This window comes from Arctopsyche grandis, chromosome 13 (genome assembly GCF_051622035.1).
Source record: "Arctopsyche grandis isolate Sample6627 chromosome 13, ASM5162203v2, whole genome shotgun sequence".
Classification (NCBI taxonomy): Eukaryota; Metazoa; Arthropoda; class Insecta; order Trichoptera; family Hydropsychidae; genus Arctopsyche; species Arctopsyche grandis.
The window spans coordinates 8,782,417-8,801,697 of record NC_135367.1 but is presented as its reverse complement, the minus strand read 5'-3'; the positions used below and the strand labels follow the sequence as shown (position 1 = coordinate 8,801,697).

Here is a 19,281-nt window from a genome sequence, read left to right as displayed (position 1 = left end):
TACAACGATAATTACGTCGTATCCTACTTTCCTGAAACCGGTCGGTCGTGACGGAAAAACTGGACCCGGTGCTCACCTGGCCCACCTGATCATTGTTGTCCAAATGAGATAATGTCTTCGAGGATACCCTCGCCAGGACTATTACAGCCTCATCCCCACACGTACGAGATCAAATCAAATTTTAGTCCATAATCGATTATGTTCTCGTGTTATTTTTTAGATATCATCACGCTATAACAACGATATTTTATTGCACCGTCAACAGATCGTTCCGGGAGATTCAGTTAAAACGCATCTACTTTGTGTACTGGATCGGCTCATTTGCATATTTTATTATTACATATTCGAGTTTGTAAAAGTTGACTGTCGTTTTTAATTTTCCAATGCGGCTATAAAAACTGTTGGTAGGGCACGAAAGTCATCGTAAGATGGTTTCACTGATGATTATCTATCTACGTTGCATCCACTAGTTCTTTATTTAATGCGATGGGAATAAACTTATGTCATTTGCATGTTGTTTTTATATATCTAGATAGGGTTTGAGTAGTTTTTTGCATCTGAATATACATATGTAAGTGATGGAGCGGCAATCTTTATGATCGTTTCTTACGATATTTACATCTTCAATAATAATTACATCAAACCGTTCAAATTTGACTTTGCATAAAGATGAAACATCTAGTCTAGTATATAATTATACAACCTATTACATACCTACTACATAGTTTGCTACTACGAGTCTACTAATTGTGAAGACAGTTCGCTTCTTCTGTTGATTCCTTTGCTTAAACAAAACGTTTTCTCAAATTTGTCTTAAATGTCTACGGAGAGTACTTTAAGTAAACATTTTAATTAACACATTTTACTTTGAATTCTCTTAGATTTCCAACGATGCTATCTATCTCAACCTATATGGAGCATGAAAAGCTACAATTATAATACAAAACAGAAGATCCGCCTCTTCCTCTTATTCTTCCACTCAATTAACAACAAGTCGTATTTGTGCTAAAAATTCATTAGATACATATTTCTGTCTAATAGTGCTATTTCATTTTAATTTTAAAATTTGTACCCAGATCGTCAAAATTAACGACTATGTTCTTCACATCTCATTAGAGTCGCGTCAAAGTTCACGATATCAAAGTGCAATGATTCAATTTATCAAATTGGGTCTTCAAATCGTACTTTGAACGCCGATCTCCGCGCCAACTATAAAACAACACCTGTACAAAGTTCAAACCTTACAATAGCATTTCTAACTACTACTACTACTACTTATTGCCCAGTCTTCAAATCGAGATAACGATGTTTACATTCGATGAAAACGATTCCAAGTCGTGTCCACACTGTTCCGTAATCAAATCACACTTATGTCGATCACGCGATACCCACCAAATGTAAAAAAACCAAGGGTTTTCGAAGGGTCCCCTCGAGCTGTTCGTGCTCGTGTGTTTTTCGAGTATCAGACCCAGCTGTGTGGGATCCGTTTGGTTAAGGGCATTACCCCACATTAGTTAGACGTAGTGTATTCCCTCGTGAAGGTCGTCGTCTCTTTTTACAGAAGTGGTTGGTACACTTCTTTGTTACCAGTTAACCACTAGGAACGAACCCGTGGGCTGGTCCATACGACCTCAGCAGGTGGACTACCATATACGGCTCGCGTACGAATCGTCTCAATTTATTTATTCAACTCGTTAAACTGAAGACCGAATGAAGTAAAAAATACTAAAAAAAAACAAAAAGGTCATCGTTTGAGTTCATTGCATATATGTATGTACGTTCGAGTGTTCTCCTTAATTAATGCGTGCCGTTTCCTAACTGGTCTCACGGGGTCGTTGAATGGCGGTTCGCACATACCTCCGAGATGTCGTCTTATTGTGATCGATTCTCGTTCCTTTCACACGCTTCAAAGGACGACTTTGAGATAAATAGTTATTCGTCATTGTCATGTGTAAGGGATTCAAAAAGGTATCGGACACGTTGATCATGATGTGTCGCGTATCTTTGCGTTTTTGTGTGACGGCCTGTCAAATGATTTGATTGTGCTGCGTGGTCCACTAAACACAGTTATTCTTATAAATGAGATGTATTTGAAAGTATCAGATGGTAGAGAACACTATTCAGATTTGGAATTTTTTATTGGATATCTTGATTAGAAATAGTATGAAGTTTTCACAAAACAAATTAGTAATACGTAGACTGAATTCAGATTTTGCTCCACATACATACGTATACCAAAACTTAAGATCGAATGGACAATGAAGTGAGCGACACGACACGAGATGATCTGTCGAAAACATAGAAGTAGAATGGTCGAAAAGCACAAAGCGAAACGATCTAGACCTAGTTAGTTTCATACAACAATATTCACTTGTTACTATAATCGCAAAAGGTAAGTCAATAGACCTAGCACAGCTTGCTCACATAAGTTGTGTCCCCCCATTACTGACGTATCTGCTTCTACCATTAGATAGAAGATTATAATAATAAGAAGATGAAAAATTGCATATCTTCATATTGTATACCAAATTATCAACCGTGCATTAGACAAAGATACAAACTTCGTGTCGTTTCACTATACATTCATGAATATACTTTTATGAAGGAGTTAAGTTCCTTACCAGTTGATTCACTGAAAATATCCATCTTTTTTATTACTAGCTCAGTATCAAGGAAACATCTTCAAAATATTGTAAAAGCGATTCATAATATTAATCTCAAGTATTTAATCAGTTTGTTTCGTCCATTGTTCTATGATAAGATTAGGCTAACAATTTTGTTGGAATATTAGAAGTATATTTAGTTAGCGTATACTCATACTATGTATATTGCCAATGATTTACGACTTAAACGGTAATAATACACTGAAAAGTGCGACATGGGACGTGCTCGTGGTTTTCAGCTGTGGTTTGGCGAATCTTAATTTTTCTCCTAAATTTCTTAAAATATGGGAATCATCGCTAAACCCATGTCAACAAAATGATGACATATCACCGAAAACACTCCATGGCATGGGTTTTGACATGGATCGTAATGGCATAGATTAGGCGTACTAGCGTTTTTTTGCACGTGCAAAGCAATTAACAAAAACACGTGCCGCGTACCACTTTGTGTCTGTACATTTAAGGTGCAAACACACTGAATCGTACGCCATGCACGTGCTCTTGGTTTCCAGCTGGGAAGGGCGTTCCTTCAGGTCATTCTTATTTCGACCTTATTATTTTGACAAGTTTCTCCTACATTTCTTCAAATTTAGTAATCAATGTCAAAACTACATATATACATATGTTTGTCAATATCACAGAAAACAATCCACGGGTGAGTTTTGCAAAGAATCGTGATGGCATAGATTAGGCGTGCGAGTGTTTTTTTTCGTATGTGCAAAACTATCTAAAATGCATGCCTTTGTTTCTGTACCTTTACAGTTTTATGCTTCTTATATTCACTTCGTTCTTCATTCATTCAATTCCAAAGTTCTTTTTCATTCAACACCAAACTCGCAATGAGAATATTAAACAATATGACTAGTCAATTATATTACTACACATGCATGTATGTACATATATTTAACTTCTCACATGCATAACATAAACAAATCGCAAATGTAATATATGCATGATATCACCAACATATTATCATCCCTCCCCGTCATCATTTTACGCAATACATTTATTTACCATTTGGCAATTATTATTACAGTATCCTTACATGGCCGGGCTGTGTAAAAACGACTCTTTTGAAAAAAACATTTAATGAGTCTAGTATTTAATATTTCGTAAAAAAATTACACATTAGCATTCAGAAGTGATAACCCCGCCAGCCATTCGTAGTGTGGGTGTGACAACTTCAAAATTGTTACGTGTAATTTTTTTCGAAAATTTTTTCTACACATATACATACATATACACGTGCCGCTTCGTTGACTTCTTTCGGCCAAAAAAGGGGACTAGTGCCTATAAAAAGCAGGTGACAGCCACTTTCCGCCAGTAGTGTGTTGCGGTGCGTTCACCTGTGGATATGTTGAGTGCATTTTGCACGACCGCAGTACGTACATAGAATGCATATTTGTTATTGACCCACATTTTTAATACACATATCCAAATGTCAAAGTTTAATTAATGCACATTGAAATTTAGCCAACGTATTATCTCGGACGCGTTCGAACATGCGACACCACTTATCTTGCATACATAATCGTGTTAGAATGTTTCTCTTTTATCGATAAGTTCTAACATGCATTGTAAACTATTATACCTATATTATAAATAGTCGAATTTACACATCCTATTGTGTATTTTTTTACGGCCTAACCTCATTTTGGTTATTCGAAATGAATGCTCCACTTTTGGTATGCGATTTCAATGATGCCAACATTGGAATTTGATTCGATACGTTTTCAAATGTTGCATTGAAAATGAATCATTTAAATGTTTTAACAATTTGTATTTTACATACTTTAAATATTTCAGTTGAGTTCTATAATATAATTCCACTTGACTAAAAACACACGTCTAGGTGTAAATAGGCTAGTCATTAAAAATAACCTCTTTTAATTTGACACATATTTTTTGATTAGATTTGACACATTTTTTGTAAATAATATTACAAAAAAAAATGTACAATAATACATTATACATTATATGTATATTGTTTTAAACATGACTTGTAGATTTTATTCTTCTAAGATGTATACAATACAGCTTTAAATGCGTGGGTATCGAAATATAGGTCAAGATTCTGTTTTTGATTGAAATTGTACCTAATTTAGATACGCCTTAATTGCTTTTTCATATTTAATTAACAAATTAAAAATACCAATCGTGTTCGCATGTATCTACATATTTTATCTTTTTTGTTCCTATTTTCACATTATATCAAAGCTCATTAATAACTTTGGCAATATACCTACTTTACAAAAGCTATCAGTTTTAACTTAAAATTCAAATCAATTTCTTTCCAAAACCACCCGTTGAAATATAAACGGGCAAAGCAATATAAATCAAAAAAACTTCAAATTGAAAAACACTTAGCTGAAATATCATTTTGAAGAATTATTTGTCTAATGAATTGCCATCTTTAAAATGCTGCTCTTTGTCATGTCATATGTGATATGTAGGACTGTCATCAAATTGCGTCAATGCATATGCTACGTCATTACTCATCATCTGAAAATAAAATTAGACATAGGAAACGTCACAGGAATGGCACATTTGTCGCCGATTTGTGCAAACGAAAAAAAACGTACGTACAAAAGATCGTGTGAACGTCTGTTAGCCGGAGGCCGTTGAACGAAAGCGCGTCTTATTTATCAAATCGTACACACACACGTATAAAAGTAGGGGCATCTCGACTTGTTCTGACTTGTTCGGAGCCTGAGGGCCTCGTGAGTCAATACCTGGTCCCGAACACACCTTCCGATGCCACTAATCCGACTTTTTTTTAACCCGAGTGCGAGTCTGCATAGTCGTTTTGCACGATGCGATTCCGATTTGAAGTCGCGACCGAGAGAAACCTGTTGCATGTGGGTATACCGACCGGCCGGATCGTCTTTGCATTTTTATATTCTCGTAAAATTCACCGTTACCGAATGATATCAACGTTTCCGAGTCGTTCGGAGAAAATTAGCACATAGAAGACAGCCTTGCCGGGTGAAAAAACGAGAATAAAGGACACATTACTTGGGTTAACGGATATTGGAGGACTTGAAATTGGTTTAAATCCGTCTTTGTTGTTTTAGAAAAAAGTGTTCGAATGGTATTCGATAGAATGTAAAAGGGTGCAATGAAGGCCACAAGAGAGATAGGAGGATAAAATTAAATAATGTATGAAATGAGATGATGCTCAAAACAGAAACATTAAGTAAAGACTTCAGATAATTAGAAGTATTTATGTTATATATAAGTAGATATGGGGATAGTGAAGAGATTGAAATGGAAATGGTTCGGTCATGTTTCTAGAAGAATATACTTGAGATGAACAAGAAAAGCGCTAAAATGGTACCCGAGAGAAGGTACTGAAATGGTACAGGAAGGCCGCAAGGAAGGTGGGTGGATGAAATTAGAAAAAATGTATGGGATGAGATGTATGAGAGTTGCTCAAAACAGAAACGTTAAGTAAAATTGTAAACAAGACTTTAGATAATTATTAGTAACTAACTAGTATATATACTGGAGAGTGAGGAGATTGAAATTACAATGGGTGGGTCACGTAACTAGAAGAATAGACGACAGAAGAGAAGCGTTGAAATGGTACCCGAGAGAATGTAAAGGAAGGCTGCAAGGAAGATGAGCGGATAAAATTAGAAAAAATGTATGGGATGAGATGGATTTTGTATCTTGTCTGCTGTGCAAATCTACAGTTTTTCAAAGACTACCGAATTTTGCATATGTACTATCTAGCATATGTACATATGTAATCCTAAATCTGATCATAAACTGGTTTCAAAAATCCTTGGAGCCTGGGAACTAAAACGCCAAATTGTATTTCATGGTATCCTGAATTAAATCGTATACTGGTTTTAAAAGGGCTCGGAATCTGGAATTATAGAATTCGCATTAAGAATGTCAAACTCGTTATATCATATGGTATCCTAAAATATAGCATGGGTTCGAAAAGGCTCGGAGCCCGGTTTTGGAGGGCCCCCATACAAAAACGCGTGAACAACGCTGAACAGGTTTATACAATATTCAATTTAGGAACTTTGAATTTTTTTAGTTTATTTTGTAGTACCCAAACTTTTTCCGAGAAACATCAGCTAGTACTTATTAATGTTATTCCTTACAATTTTGCAATGTGTCGACCTTTGAACGCCTTTCAAATTTGACGTCTGCGAAATCTATTTGCATTTGTCGTGACCCTTGTGTGAATTTTGAAGCTCGATATATAAATACATATGTATTGTGTTTCTCATACTTGACATGCAATTCGATGTCGATTGAATGCGCCGTAAATCATTTGTGCAATTGTTAATACACGTAATGTCGTAAGTTGGCATTTTTTTTATCACGGTTGTCGTCGTCTTAATACGATTGCAATTCGTAATTAAACTGTGTGGGAAATTTTGGCAAGTGCATTGTTTGGTGTTTGTGATATACTTTTTCAAATTGAAATCTAATCGCCTCGTCTAAACGTACTAATTCGTTGCGTGAGTGGTTTGTAATGAATGTAATTTTGACACATTGTTTCGATGGTTTACATTGAAAATTTTTTCACATAACCTTACCATATGACACTACTTTATAATGCGTTACCGAATTTTTTGCCTAGAAGAAAATTGTATACTTATTTAGTTAGCAAGTAAACACTGTAAGTGTAATGGAAGGAAACTGGTACGCCATTAATTCGCAGACACATGCTGATTTTTTTCATTGTTTCGGAACAAGTGCTTTTATCAAAATTTTAACATTGGAATACATTGAATAATAATACTGATTCATTATATTAATTAAATTAACCAGCAGCATATACTAGTGGTTAGCATATCTTGCTGTGGTCAGTGTGGTTAAAGTTCGAGTTACACTGGTTGCTGCTGGCTAGACCTTGGATTGTGATCAGGTCATTAGTTTCAGTTTCATCATCAGTTTGCCAATATTTCTGATTTTCATTGAAACGCTTCCTGCAAAATTGGCTTTCCCTCCCCATTTCTCTCGCAAAATCTTAAGTTATTCCGTTATATCTCAAGGTTCTCCGGGTTTCTCTCTATAGATGTCTCTGTGGATGATTATCGTATAAAAATTCGTATTGTTGTATGTTTATTGATTGTATTATATACGATATTTGTAGTGCACTTTGCAATGTTTGACCATAGATGTCGTGTATAATTTCGAATTATGTAATAATCACGTATTAATATATGGCTTATAGCAATTCTCCCATTCCTCGTGTGCCTCCGTTTCTTAAATTCACTGGATGGTGCCATTGACATTTGTCACATCTCTCGTCATTTTCTGCACCACTTCCTAGGTTTCGGAGGTCGCGACCAATCAGAACAGTTGAGTTAGTTTGCTCAGTTAGGAATTTTTATGTCATGTATATTTATTTTTCTCTATTTCTTTCCTTTTATTTATGTATTTTTACTTATATTTTCATGTACTTTTTCCATTCTTAATACGTTTAGAACACTCGTTGCTTTGGATCAATCTGTTAGACGAGTGTGCTTGTTTAATTGATGTATAATAAAAAAAAAGTTGGTGTTTCTTAATCTGTATAGTACACTCGTCGCATTGGAGCGATCTGTAATGACTAGTGTACATTGATTGATTGAATAAAAAGAAAATGGCTATTTTCAATAGTAAAAGTTAAGCTCAGACAAGCCTCCAATTTGATTTTGATGATTTGCAACCTGCTTTAGGCGAAACTCGGTCGTTTCGCCGGCGCCAACGTCGATAGTGCGTCGTTGGTTGATTGCGATTTGAATACACCGATCGGCGGGCGAAGTTCACCGGTAGTGGACGTGTTAATCCGGTGTCCAGATAGGACGCGACATCCGGTGCCGTTGGCCATCGATGTACGATGACCTTGCCATCGCCGTTTCCGCTCGAAGAAACCCGACTTCATCTCCTCAGCATCACAACACAATGAAACCGACCAGCGGGCATAAAACTGCATCATTTATTCGGGTTGGGCGACCATTTTATGTTACGTTCTCGGGTCGAAAATTTGTTGCAATAAATTGGTACGAACGCGCGACTTGAATGCCATTCGAGTTTACCTGAGTCATGCGAATACCTTTACGGTAATATTCGGCTCGATTCAATGTATGCATGACTCGACTCTTACGATCCATTAAATTTATTACGCGCGTGTTTAAATAATGTCCTTAAATTCGCTTAAATCCTTCGAATGTTTTATTTTTTAAATTTAAATTCCGACTGAAGAAAGTAACGATTCGTTCGAATAAAGTTTGTGTGAAAAATACATATTGAGTTTAGATCAATTTGATATATCCAATTGTTTAGAGCAGCCTTTTAAAGATTGAAATAATTCAGACGCAATGAACATATAAATAAATGATTCACTCTAGTTTAATTGTGCTATCTATATTCTAATAGTATTTTTCCGGTTAACATTTCAATGGTTATTTTTGAAAGAAAGCTACAATTAAAGCCAAAACTTTTAAATGTTATTTCTAAAAGTTACCAATTAATTATGATTTTAAATATGAAAATTTGCACATGCATACATTCATATTGCGTCTTTATATTGCAAATATGACAACTAATTATCCAGAGTAATATTTTAAGGATAAATGTGGTAATCATTTTGTTCGTGAATATATTTCGTCGCTTATCATTAGAGCCCGGAATCTGTAAATGTATTGTTAAAGGTTTGCCGAACCTTTTTTACAAAGCATTTATAATAATTGAACAATAGGCGGTACGTTTCCGGCCCCTTCAGATTCCGACCTCTACTTATCATATTGTGCGTGGACATTTTGTCGCGTAGTCATTTTGTCACAGAGATCGGCGTACAAGCTATTTTTGCCCGCAAAAATGCTTCACTATTGGTCCATTTTTTGTGGGCAAAAGCAACTTGCCGATCTCTGGTCATTAATAGAGGTCGGAATCTGAAGGGGCCGGAAACGTGCCGCCTATTGTTCCATTGTTGTAAATCCTTTGTAAAAAAGGTTCGGCAAACCTTTAACAATGCATTTACAATCTTTGAACAATAAACAGCCCCTTCAGATTCCGGGCTCTAGGACTCATTAAAGTCATTAAAACGCCAATAGACCGCTTCGTTAGCGTTCAAAGCTAGAGACGAAAAAATATTAACATTAACAATAGTGAACCATTTTTTGTGCGAATCCATCCATCACCGAAGACTGGTAATCATTTTGTCAGTGAGCGTTATGTCGCGTAAACATTTTGTCTGTAACCATTTAGTCGCGTAATCATTTTGTCGTTTTATCCGTAGACGTTTCGTTGTGACACAATTTTCTACGAGTATTTTGCCCGTTGACATTTCGATGGATGTTTTTAAAGGGAATTAAATTGTAATGAAAATATTCATACGTAATTTGACTCTTATCTCGTATAAATAAAGATTATATATATTTGAACTGGTACAAACGCTTGAATACATACATATTTTTAGAACTTGCGAAGAAAAATCGATCAAGCTCACACGACAATGACCCGTATAGTACCGCATCGTCGCCTTTATCAAATATTAAAACTATCGACGCATTTTTCATGACGTTGCTATCTTATTATACATATATGCATATACATTTTAATCGAGTTAAGTAACGGGGGGTGGGGGGGGGGGGCCACTGTGTCATTACGAGAAGGCTCCATTGTAAAAAAAGTTTCAAAATTAACACAAAAAAATGTGTACACGCGTATAAATATTTATTATGTATCGAAACGTTCGTGGGAGTCCCCCCGGTGAGTAATTATTATTAAAATAAAATAAAAAAAAACACCCGCGTTTAACACTATGGGAAATCGTTAATTGGACTTTTGGATCGTTGTTTGTACGTATCGATAGTCGATTTTTGCATTGTTTAGACCGCGTGGGACAAACGGATGCTTTTTCGTTGTGGTTGTATTGCAATAATATAATATATTATAGTAGTAATGAAACGTTGACCAAAATCGGTTCGATATGGCGATAATTCACGCTAGATTACATCTCGCAATAGTAAATGGGATAAATGTGCGTTTATTTGGCTTTGCCGCCTAATGGGAGCTTTCTCTCATCTGTCAAGCTCTTTGCAATTTGTACACTATGCAACACATATGATGGCCCAACTGCGGCGTTTTTAGTCGAATAAGACAATACATGTACATATATAATGGAAACGTCTCAATTTGACGGATTCGATTTGAAAGTGGGCGATGGTGGTTCAAACCATCAGGCTCTGCAATAAACTGGATTTATTTACTACTTGTATGTACAAATATGAAATAATAATATTGAAATTTGAAGGACTGAGTTCAACTTTATGTGCTTAGAAGCGAAAAACAATTTTCTTTATTAACAATTATGCACTGTTCAGTCACCCGTATGGTTTTTTTTTATTTGCAGCGTGTTGCTATATTTTCCATAGTAAAAAGAATATGAAAATTTGTATTAATTAAAGCGGTCTAATTTGTGCGCACTGTGGCCGGTCATAACGGTACGCAACCGCGCATTTAACCGACTGTTTGTTAATTAATTTTAATAGCCCGGTTAATTTTGACTGTTCAAATCTACTACACACACTAGCTACTTATACATTTAGCAGAGCACGCGATATTTTCTCCAGCAGAGACAAGTGCAAATTTCAAATTTTCCATTTGATTTTCTAGTTTGTTTTTTTTAGGGTTTTAACTATGATTGATGCAAAAGAAGTGTTGAATATGTGTGCATGACCGTAACGATCGTCGAACCGTGGACTATGGTGGTTTTGCCCATGGTACACCACCATGGCACGCTTCGGCCATTTCTCTTCGTTGTGTGAATTATGAAAATTCTCCATCTTGCACCGCAAAGAATTTCGATGAATAAATTTTAATAATGTTTATTAATAAAAATGCGCTATCTCATCCCCGCATCCGCTGTAGATTGCATTGCGGCAATGTTTGCGGTCCACGCTATTGACCTTTAAACGAAGTGCATCTTGCATTCCTTTTTAATCGCTGAATGGTGCACTGTCAGTGGCGTTGACACAAGCCTAATATGTAAGAGGCTTTACAAATTACTCGTGCAATTGCGCAAGATTAGATATTTGCATTTTAATGAAAAACAATGAATGAAATGCTTGTAATACCTTCTTCTTCTTCAATACTTTCATTCAATATTGGGTCTGAATTGTCTAATCTTTCATCGTTTCTCAGCCTTTTTACATACCTCTTTTATTTAGATTTAAGTAATCTCAGCTGAAAACTAATTTGTTTTTGTGGTTTTAATCCTTTATATTAGACTAATCCTGGCTAAGATAAAAAAAAATCCTCATCCTCCATGCTGATTTGATCTTAAATTTGGCAACTTAACTCTGCTCCAAAATTTAATTGCAGAACAATTGATCAATTTTGAGCGTCATTGAAGTTATTTTAACCATTTGCCCGCGGCAACTTTCGCCGTACTTTTTTTTAGCGAATTTGTCGAATCGAGTTTTCGACCATAAATATATATTGTAAGACTTATTCAAGTGACCAAATATGTCAATTGATACCTGAAGTATTTTATTTACATACTGAATCATACTATTCTCGCTACTGCCATTTTATGCATGACTTCTATAGCGGTCACCCGCGGGCAAAGGTTGATATAAAAACGGAAAACGTAGGTGAGAAGCATGACAAAGGTTTGATCAAATGGATAGAGCAATGAGATGGAAATGGCAATGGGTCACGAAGCTAAATGAAGTGCTCGAATGGTAACCGAGATAGTGTTAAAGGGTGCAAGGAAATTACGGGGGAGATGAGTGGATGAAATTAGAAAAAAATGAGATGGATGGGAGTTGCCTAAAACGAACGAATAGAAGCTTTAATTATTATCTGTTTCAAAAACGAAAAAAAATACCATTTTATTTTGAAATTGAGTGAAAATCTTTTCCCATTCAGATTAGGCTGGCCAGTAAGAATCATGTATTTTGCCACTGCCAAGTTAATTTAAATGATTTATAACAATGTAACATAAATACTCTCTTGCTAAAAGTAGATGTGCATCTTGGACATGAAATATACATTCGAAACGTCATACAGCATATTAACTCGACCCAAGAATACCAATTTGATTGTTTTTACATGCACTCTTCTGGGTTCGAAAAATATGTAAATCCTGCATACATGTATTTATGCAATTGTTTGCTAGTGTGTAGTTATTGACCTCTTCAATTAAACAATACACTAATGACATTGATTAAGTAGAGAACAGGATCAAACTCGAGGTCACAAAAGGTTCTCAGTATTCTTACACAGTTTTAAATGTGTATGTATTATATAAGTAGTGAATAATAGTCCACTGGCCAACAACTGTAGCGTATGCATTTTACGCACATCAAATGCTTTCTTGTAATACGTCGTAATCTTGAAAAACGGCTGACGTTCTCCATAACATGGTGTTCGAACATGACAAAGAAGGACACACACCACTCTATAGATTTTCAATATTGCCGTTACGGATGTGCCTGTATTGTTTATTTATTGTCCTCCCTGAAAATTTTTCACGCACAATGCTCGACTGCGACAGATGTATCAATTTCGAACCCTCGAAAGCAGGGTGGTTTATGGTTCAAACGTTAACATTCAAAAGAACTGGTACCCATCGGTCATTGTTCGGAAACGGGCATGACTAATCAAAGCGGCACCGACTCAAATTGCCTTTAACTTTTGGGCAATTATTGGACCTTCCGTCCGTCCATTTCTCACGCCCATATTTTGATCTTATCTCAAAAGTTCTGGAAATACACAATATATATAAATCATCGCCGTATTTCTTTCCGAATAATTCCACAACATGTGTTGTTTTTTTAAGGCAATTACCGCTTCTCGCCGATCTATCTATCTCTCGACTGCCAATTGAAGCTGTCGCCAGCAGAAATGAAATGCTCCACACCTCTGTTTACCCAAAAGTTTTGGGCACATTCTTGACACTGCTAAAAATCACCGTGTGTGTTCTGCTCGGAAAAAAAATGTTGCACTCGTCACCTACGTAACGTATCGTTTTTTCTCCATCTAGCCGACAAAGATCCTGTCTCAGGTTCGTTTTGTTGGTCTTTGCCTTTTATGTCAAGGGAAATATTTACGACCTCAGTGTCAGTCAGTCAGAGTCCTTCGAAAGCTATTATGTATTTATTTACCTACATAGGTTGTCGCTGATATGCCTTTCGGCAAATTAGAATCCTTTTGATCATCACCTGGCTCGTACCCAACTGACCAACAATGACTTGCCGATATTTCGGTGTTATTATTTTGATCAAAAGGATCCGGAATGTTTTCTTTTTAGCCTTTGAAGCGAGGCGTAGGTATTCAACACAAAACTTGCAGATTCCTTTCAGATAAACCCAACCCAAGAACTTCTAATAGTGCAAAAAATACTTGCTTTGATTCACACTATTGTCACTTCTATAGAAAATACTAAAGGAATGAAGACCTATCTGTAATTCGTTGTTACAATCAGTTCTAAGTATGCTAGTTAAGTTACGCCTTTCAAGTTACATACATACATATAACTAGAGGTAGGACCGGAAGCGCGCCGTCTATTGTTCCATTATTGTAAATGCTTTGTAAAAAAGGTTCGGCAAACCTTTAACAATGCTTTTACTACATGTGAACAATGAACAGCGCGCTCTGGGTCCGCTCTTTACATATAACTAGAGGTAGGATAGTCACAGTGCTATCCATTGTTCGGCAAACCTTTAACAATGCATTTACAACCTTTGAACAATACACGGCCCCCTCAAACTCCGGTGACTACATATAACCAGCAACATAGCTCAGTGGTAGCGTGGTTCAACTAAGGGTTCATGGGTTCATTCCTTGGCCCGGTGTAGCTGGCTAGACCTTTAATTTACATAACTCCAACTCAATCGTTTTCCACCAGAGTTTGCCAATTTATCTGATTTCAATGTTTAACCAAAATTAGCAACCTATCATGTCTCTCACAAATTCCAGCTTATAGCATCTTGATTTAATAAACATGCTACCGACATTGTAAAATGTAAGTATTTCTCGAAATATTACTATTACTGAATTGTTCATAGATATAGTCTCTATGATACTGTATAAAAATATAATTATTAATTGATGTTTGTAATCGGCCTATGATTTACCTGTTAAGACTTCCTAGTATATATATCTACATATGTATGTATATGCAAAATAAAATAAAATGTATCGTTAAAGTAAATCTTCAGTGTTAATATTACTATATTAGTTAAGTCAAGCTGATTGAGATACGTGCGGTCTACTCGTCAGTTTTGATTCAACTCACATACTCACCTGATTTACCTCTACTTCCATGGTGTATTAGAATCATGCAACTCTTTAACGATTTGAAAGGTAGGTAATCGTTCCGTTTGAATATCAATATGGATAAAAATAGTAGAAAGATCATGTGGAGCGCACGCTATAATATAATAGAAGCATGCGTGAAGAACCCACGCTATATTAGCACATCATTATCTATGCAGGTTCCGAGTCCCGAAATAGTTAAATGACTCACTTTGCAGTAGCTGCTTCACTTATTTATCGAAAGGTAAAAATAATAACACCGCGGGAGGCTGCCACACCGCGAGCCAGCCGCTACTATTCTCGGATTGTAAAAATGAAGTTCATCTGCGAAATCGGACTGGAGTCCAATTAGAATGGATGGCAGGCAAACAGGCTGTGATTATTTTTTAATTAGTAATTGGATTGAAATTCTCTGTTTGAAGACACCGTGACATGTGCCAATTGAAACGTTTCACATGTCGGATTGAAAGTGTCGACGGGTGGGTAGCTAACTGTTGTTCGACGGTAAAAACTTGATCAATGCTCGTTTTTACGTATTCAGATTGAACTTGACTTCAGTTTGTTGACTTTTTGCGCATTCCATATAAACAGTGGTTCTCAAGCAATAGTCTGCGTATCCCAGGAGTAGTCGAGGGGTCGTCCCACGTACCGATCATTGTTTATCTTGCCAAACGTTGCATGTTAGGTTAAATAATAATAAAAATTATTATTATTCCAGACGATAGGAAGAATAGTGCAATCCCTATCTTAAAATAAATATAATTATAAATAAATAATTTATGGTAGTCGGTGAAGCAGTTCCATCCATCGAATATTCAATGATGAACGGAAATGAGTAATCGTAGCTGCAATAATATAATTTGACACGATAGCGTAGGGAGGCCGCTCTCATCCTGAGAATAGCCTCAAAGCGAGGCACGTGCCCTACAACAAACATCTGCGATAGCAACTTGGTACAATAGCCTGAAGAGAGCACGGTAGCAGTTATTATATTGAACCTATATCCTCTTCATTGTCTGCTTATATTCCAAATTTCTACATTATAGAGACTAATACAAATGGACAGAAGTATATAATTGTCTCTTCACCTCTATACTAGTGGTAAAACCGTCTTGCTAGCATAATCGATCTTACATTTAGTGTTCTTCTTTGCTTTTTGATGTCAACGACTTTAAAAAAAGTTACTATGACATTCACCACAGTTCAAGTTCATTCATTTTACGGCGAAATCACACAGGGAAGAACGGCACGTCGTGTGATTGGTTTTCCAAAATTTCTTCAAATATGGGATACACCGTTATCCATAACTGTCATGGAAGGATAACATTTGACCAAAAACACTCTGATTTTGGTCAAATGTTATCAAATGGTGATTTTGGGATGTGTGTGTTGGGCGTGCCTTAAATATGTGCCAGGCATGTTACATTTTTTTCGCAAGTTTCTAAAAAAAACACGTGCCGCGTTCCTTTCTGTGTGATTTCGCCCTTATAGTTTTATGTTCCAGTTCATTTTATAGATTGGTGTCGTTTGTTTCGGAGACTAAATACATTTAAAAAAAAATCTAATATGGGGGGGTGCAAGTTATGGAAATAAACTTTCACGATATGAGTCGAATGATGTTGTGAACCACTGCCATATATGTATGTATGAGCAGATGAAAAAAAAAAGTAAAACTTGTGTTGTTCAGAACAAACACAATGCTCTGTTATGTGTCGTTTCAACAGTTTTTTTCCGACATATTTCCTTATCTAGGACCTTGTATAAGTAAATATTTACCTTTGAGTCCATCGCTCTACACTACATGCATACATACGTACAACTGGAGTATCCTTTGAATTCTAGCTGCCGAAGCAATACAATAATGAGGACATCCGCGCTTCGGTTTGTTTGACCAGGGTTTTCCTGATCTATGACGTCGACACTTGGGGTGTATTCAGCTGTCGACCTAGATTCGTCAGCTATCAGTAATACAATCGAGTATGATAACGTAGAGACTACGCCACTGGAGGGCAAATAGTGCACACGTTTTGGTTCCTATTCCGCGTGCTCTTTTTGTCCAGGAAAGGCTGCGGTTTGGGTCGTCATCGTGTAAAAATTCCACCGGAATTCGAAATATCCTTTTCGGGCCGCAAAATAGATACTCCAATTTGCGTTGTTCGATTGGATATCCTTTCCAAATCTGTGGCAGTTTGCTATTGTCGATCGTTCGTGCTGCACGTCCCCCTCTGAGTTGCTCGAGAAAATGTTGAACTTCTTCTTTGGAAATAAACGTAGATCCACTCAAAAGAAAAGACGCAGCTGCGTCTCCGAGGTTGTATTTCACATTCGAAATGTGTTATATTAGAAACTATTGACAACGTTTATCCTAAAAGTACACAATCCGATTAATACTTTATGATTTTTTCTAACATGGCGTGTTGTTCCAATGTGTAGGGTAGCTTTTATAAATTTATTCAAATCTTGAATTTGATTTACTTCTACTGTTATTACGTGTATAATATAAAAATTGAATTACAATGTTTATATTTAACATTAAATCGGCAGAATATACCTGAAGTTGCCTGACAACTATATGATAACAAAACTTTAAGGTCAAATTATATATGTACATATCATCATCATTTACAGCCATTCGCCATCCACTGCTGGATGAAGGCCTCTCCAACACGCTTCCACTCGTCTCTGTTTTGCGCAACACTCATCCATCTCACTCCGCACATTTTCCTAATTTCGTTCACCCATCTTCCTCGCGGTCTTCCTTTTACCCTTTTGCATTCTCTCGGGTACCATTCAGGCACTTCTTTTGTCCACCTTTCGTCCATCCTCCTAGCTACGTGACCCGCCCATTGCCATTTCAATATCTTCACTCTATCCACTATGTCCACTACCCTTGTCATACTTCGCACCCACGTGTTCCGCTTTCTGTCTTTCCTCGTTATGCCAAGCATACAGAGTGCATTGGATTTTATGTAGCATCTTGGCGTTCAGTGTCCAAGTTTCACATCCATACGTCATCACTGGCAAAACGCATTGATCAAAGATCTTTTTCTTTAGGCAGAGTGGCATTTAAAATATGTACATATGTATATGCCTAGGTATATAAATAATTGATAATTTAAACTTGGGCGAATCCAGCTATTTTATCCTCCATATGTATTGATAAGGTTATCTCAACAATTATATTTATATGACACGTTAATAACAATAGTTTTTGGTATTTGTTACAGATCTATCCTGATCCGGAGTCGGAGAAGGCCATCATGGGTTCGGTGGTGTATTGCATCCACCACAAGGAAGGTTGCAAATGGTCAGACGAGTTGCGCAAGCTGAAAGCTCATCTGAACACGTGCAAGCACGATGCTGTGCCGTGTTCGAGCCACTGCGGTGCTATGATACCACGGGTCCTCATGCAGGACCATCTCCGCTACACGTGCCCCCAGCGTAGAGCCAATTGCGAATTCTGCGCCAAAGAATTCTCTGGACACATGCTAGAGGTAACTAATTCATCTTCAATGCGATTTCAGTATGTTATAACTTGACTCTGTACTAATTGTGATGAAATCATGTTCACAGAATCATTCTGGAAACTGCGGCTATGAGCCAACATACTGTGAGAACAAATGCGGTGTGAAGATTCAACGCCGTCTGATCACTCAACACAAATCGAATGATTGTATTAAGAGATTAGTCGCTTGTAGACATTGTAGTAAAGAGTTCGTTGCCGATACGTTGACGGCTCACCATGCCGCATGTCCGAGGATACCCGTAGCTTGTCCGCATAGATGTGAAGCTCCTCTTTTGCCCCGTGAGGAACTCGATGCCCATTTAAAAGACCACTGTACCACTCTTGTCATTCCATGCACTTTCAAAGACGCTGGATGCCGATTTAAGGTAAGATTATATTATACATATGCATATCAAAATCTGTGTTATGTATGAATTAATATCAATTTTACACACAAATATTTATATAGAATGATTAATAATGTATTTTTTGTTATTTTAGGGTGCCAGAAATGCTCTCGAGCGACATTTAGAAGAAAATTGTGCCCAACATTTAACCTTAGTGGGTGCACTTGCGAATAGACAACAACAGCAATTGACCACGTTAAAAGCTGCTCTAGCCAGACTCTCCCTAAACTACACCGGAACACTCATATGGAAAATTAGCGACTGGGCTGCTAAAATGAACGAGGCTAAATCCAAAGACGGAATGGAACTCGTCTCCCCGCCGTTTTACACCAGCCAATACGGCTACAAATTACAGGTAAAAACCAAAATCCAAATATTCATTTTATATGTATCATACGAACATAGTTGATTTATTTGTGTTTAATTTTTT

The 19,281-nt window shown here is 36.7% G+C and overlaps 1 protein-coding gene across 8 annotated transcripts in view; it reads left to right on the top strand.

The window, feature by feature from the left end:
• Positions 1–19,281, top strand: part of Traf4 (TNF receptor associated factor 4) — a 121,028-nt gene that overhangs the window by 100,430 nt on the left and 1,317 nt on the right. For 6 of the 8 annotated variants that reach the window (XM_077444414.1, XM_077444415.1, XM_077444416.1 and 3 more), the window contains 3 exons: positions 18,167–18,433; positions 18,513–18,830; positions 18,946–19,206. In XM_077444414.1, coding sequence (XP_077300540.1) covers positions 18,167–18,433; positions 18,513–18,830; positions 18,946–19,206 — 846 coding nt within the window. Of the gene's footprint in view, positions 1–16,929; positions 17,251–18,133; positions 18,434–18,512; positions 18,831–18,945; positions 19,207–19,281 lie in introns of those variants that run through there. The other 2 variants (XM_077444417.1, XM_077444410.1) reach the window with 2 other exon arrangements.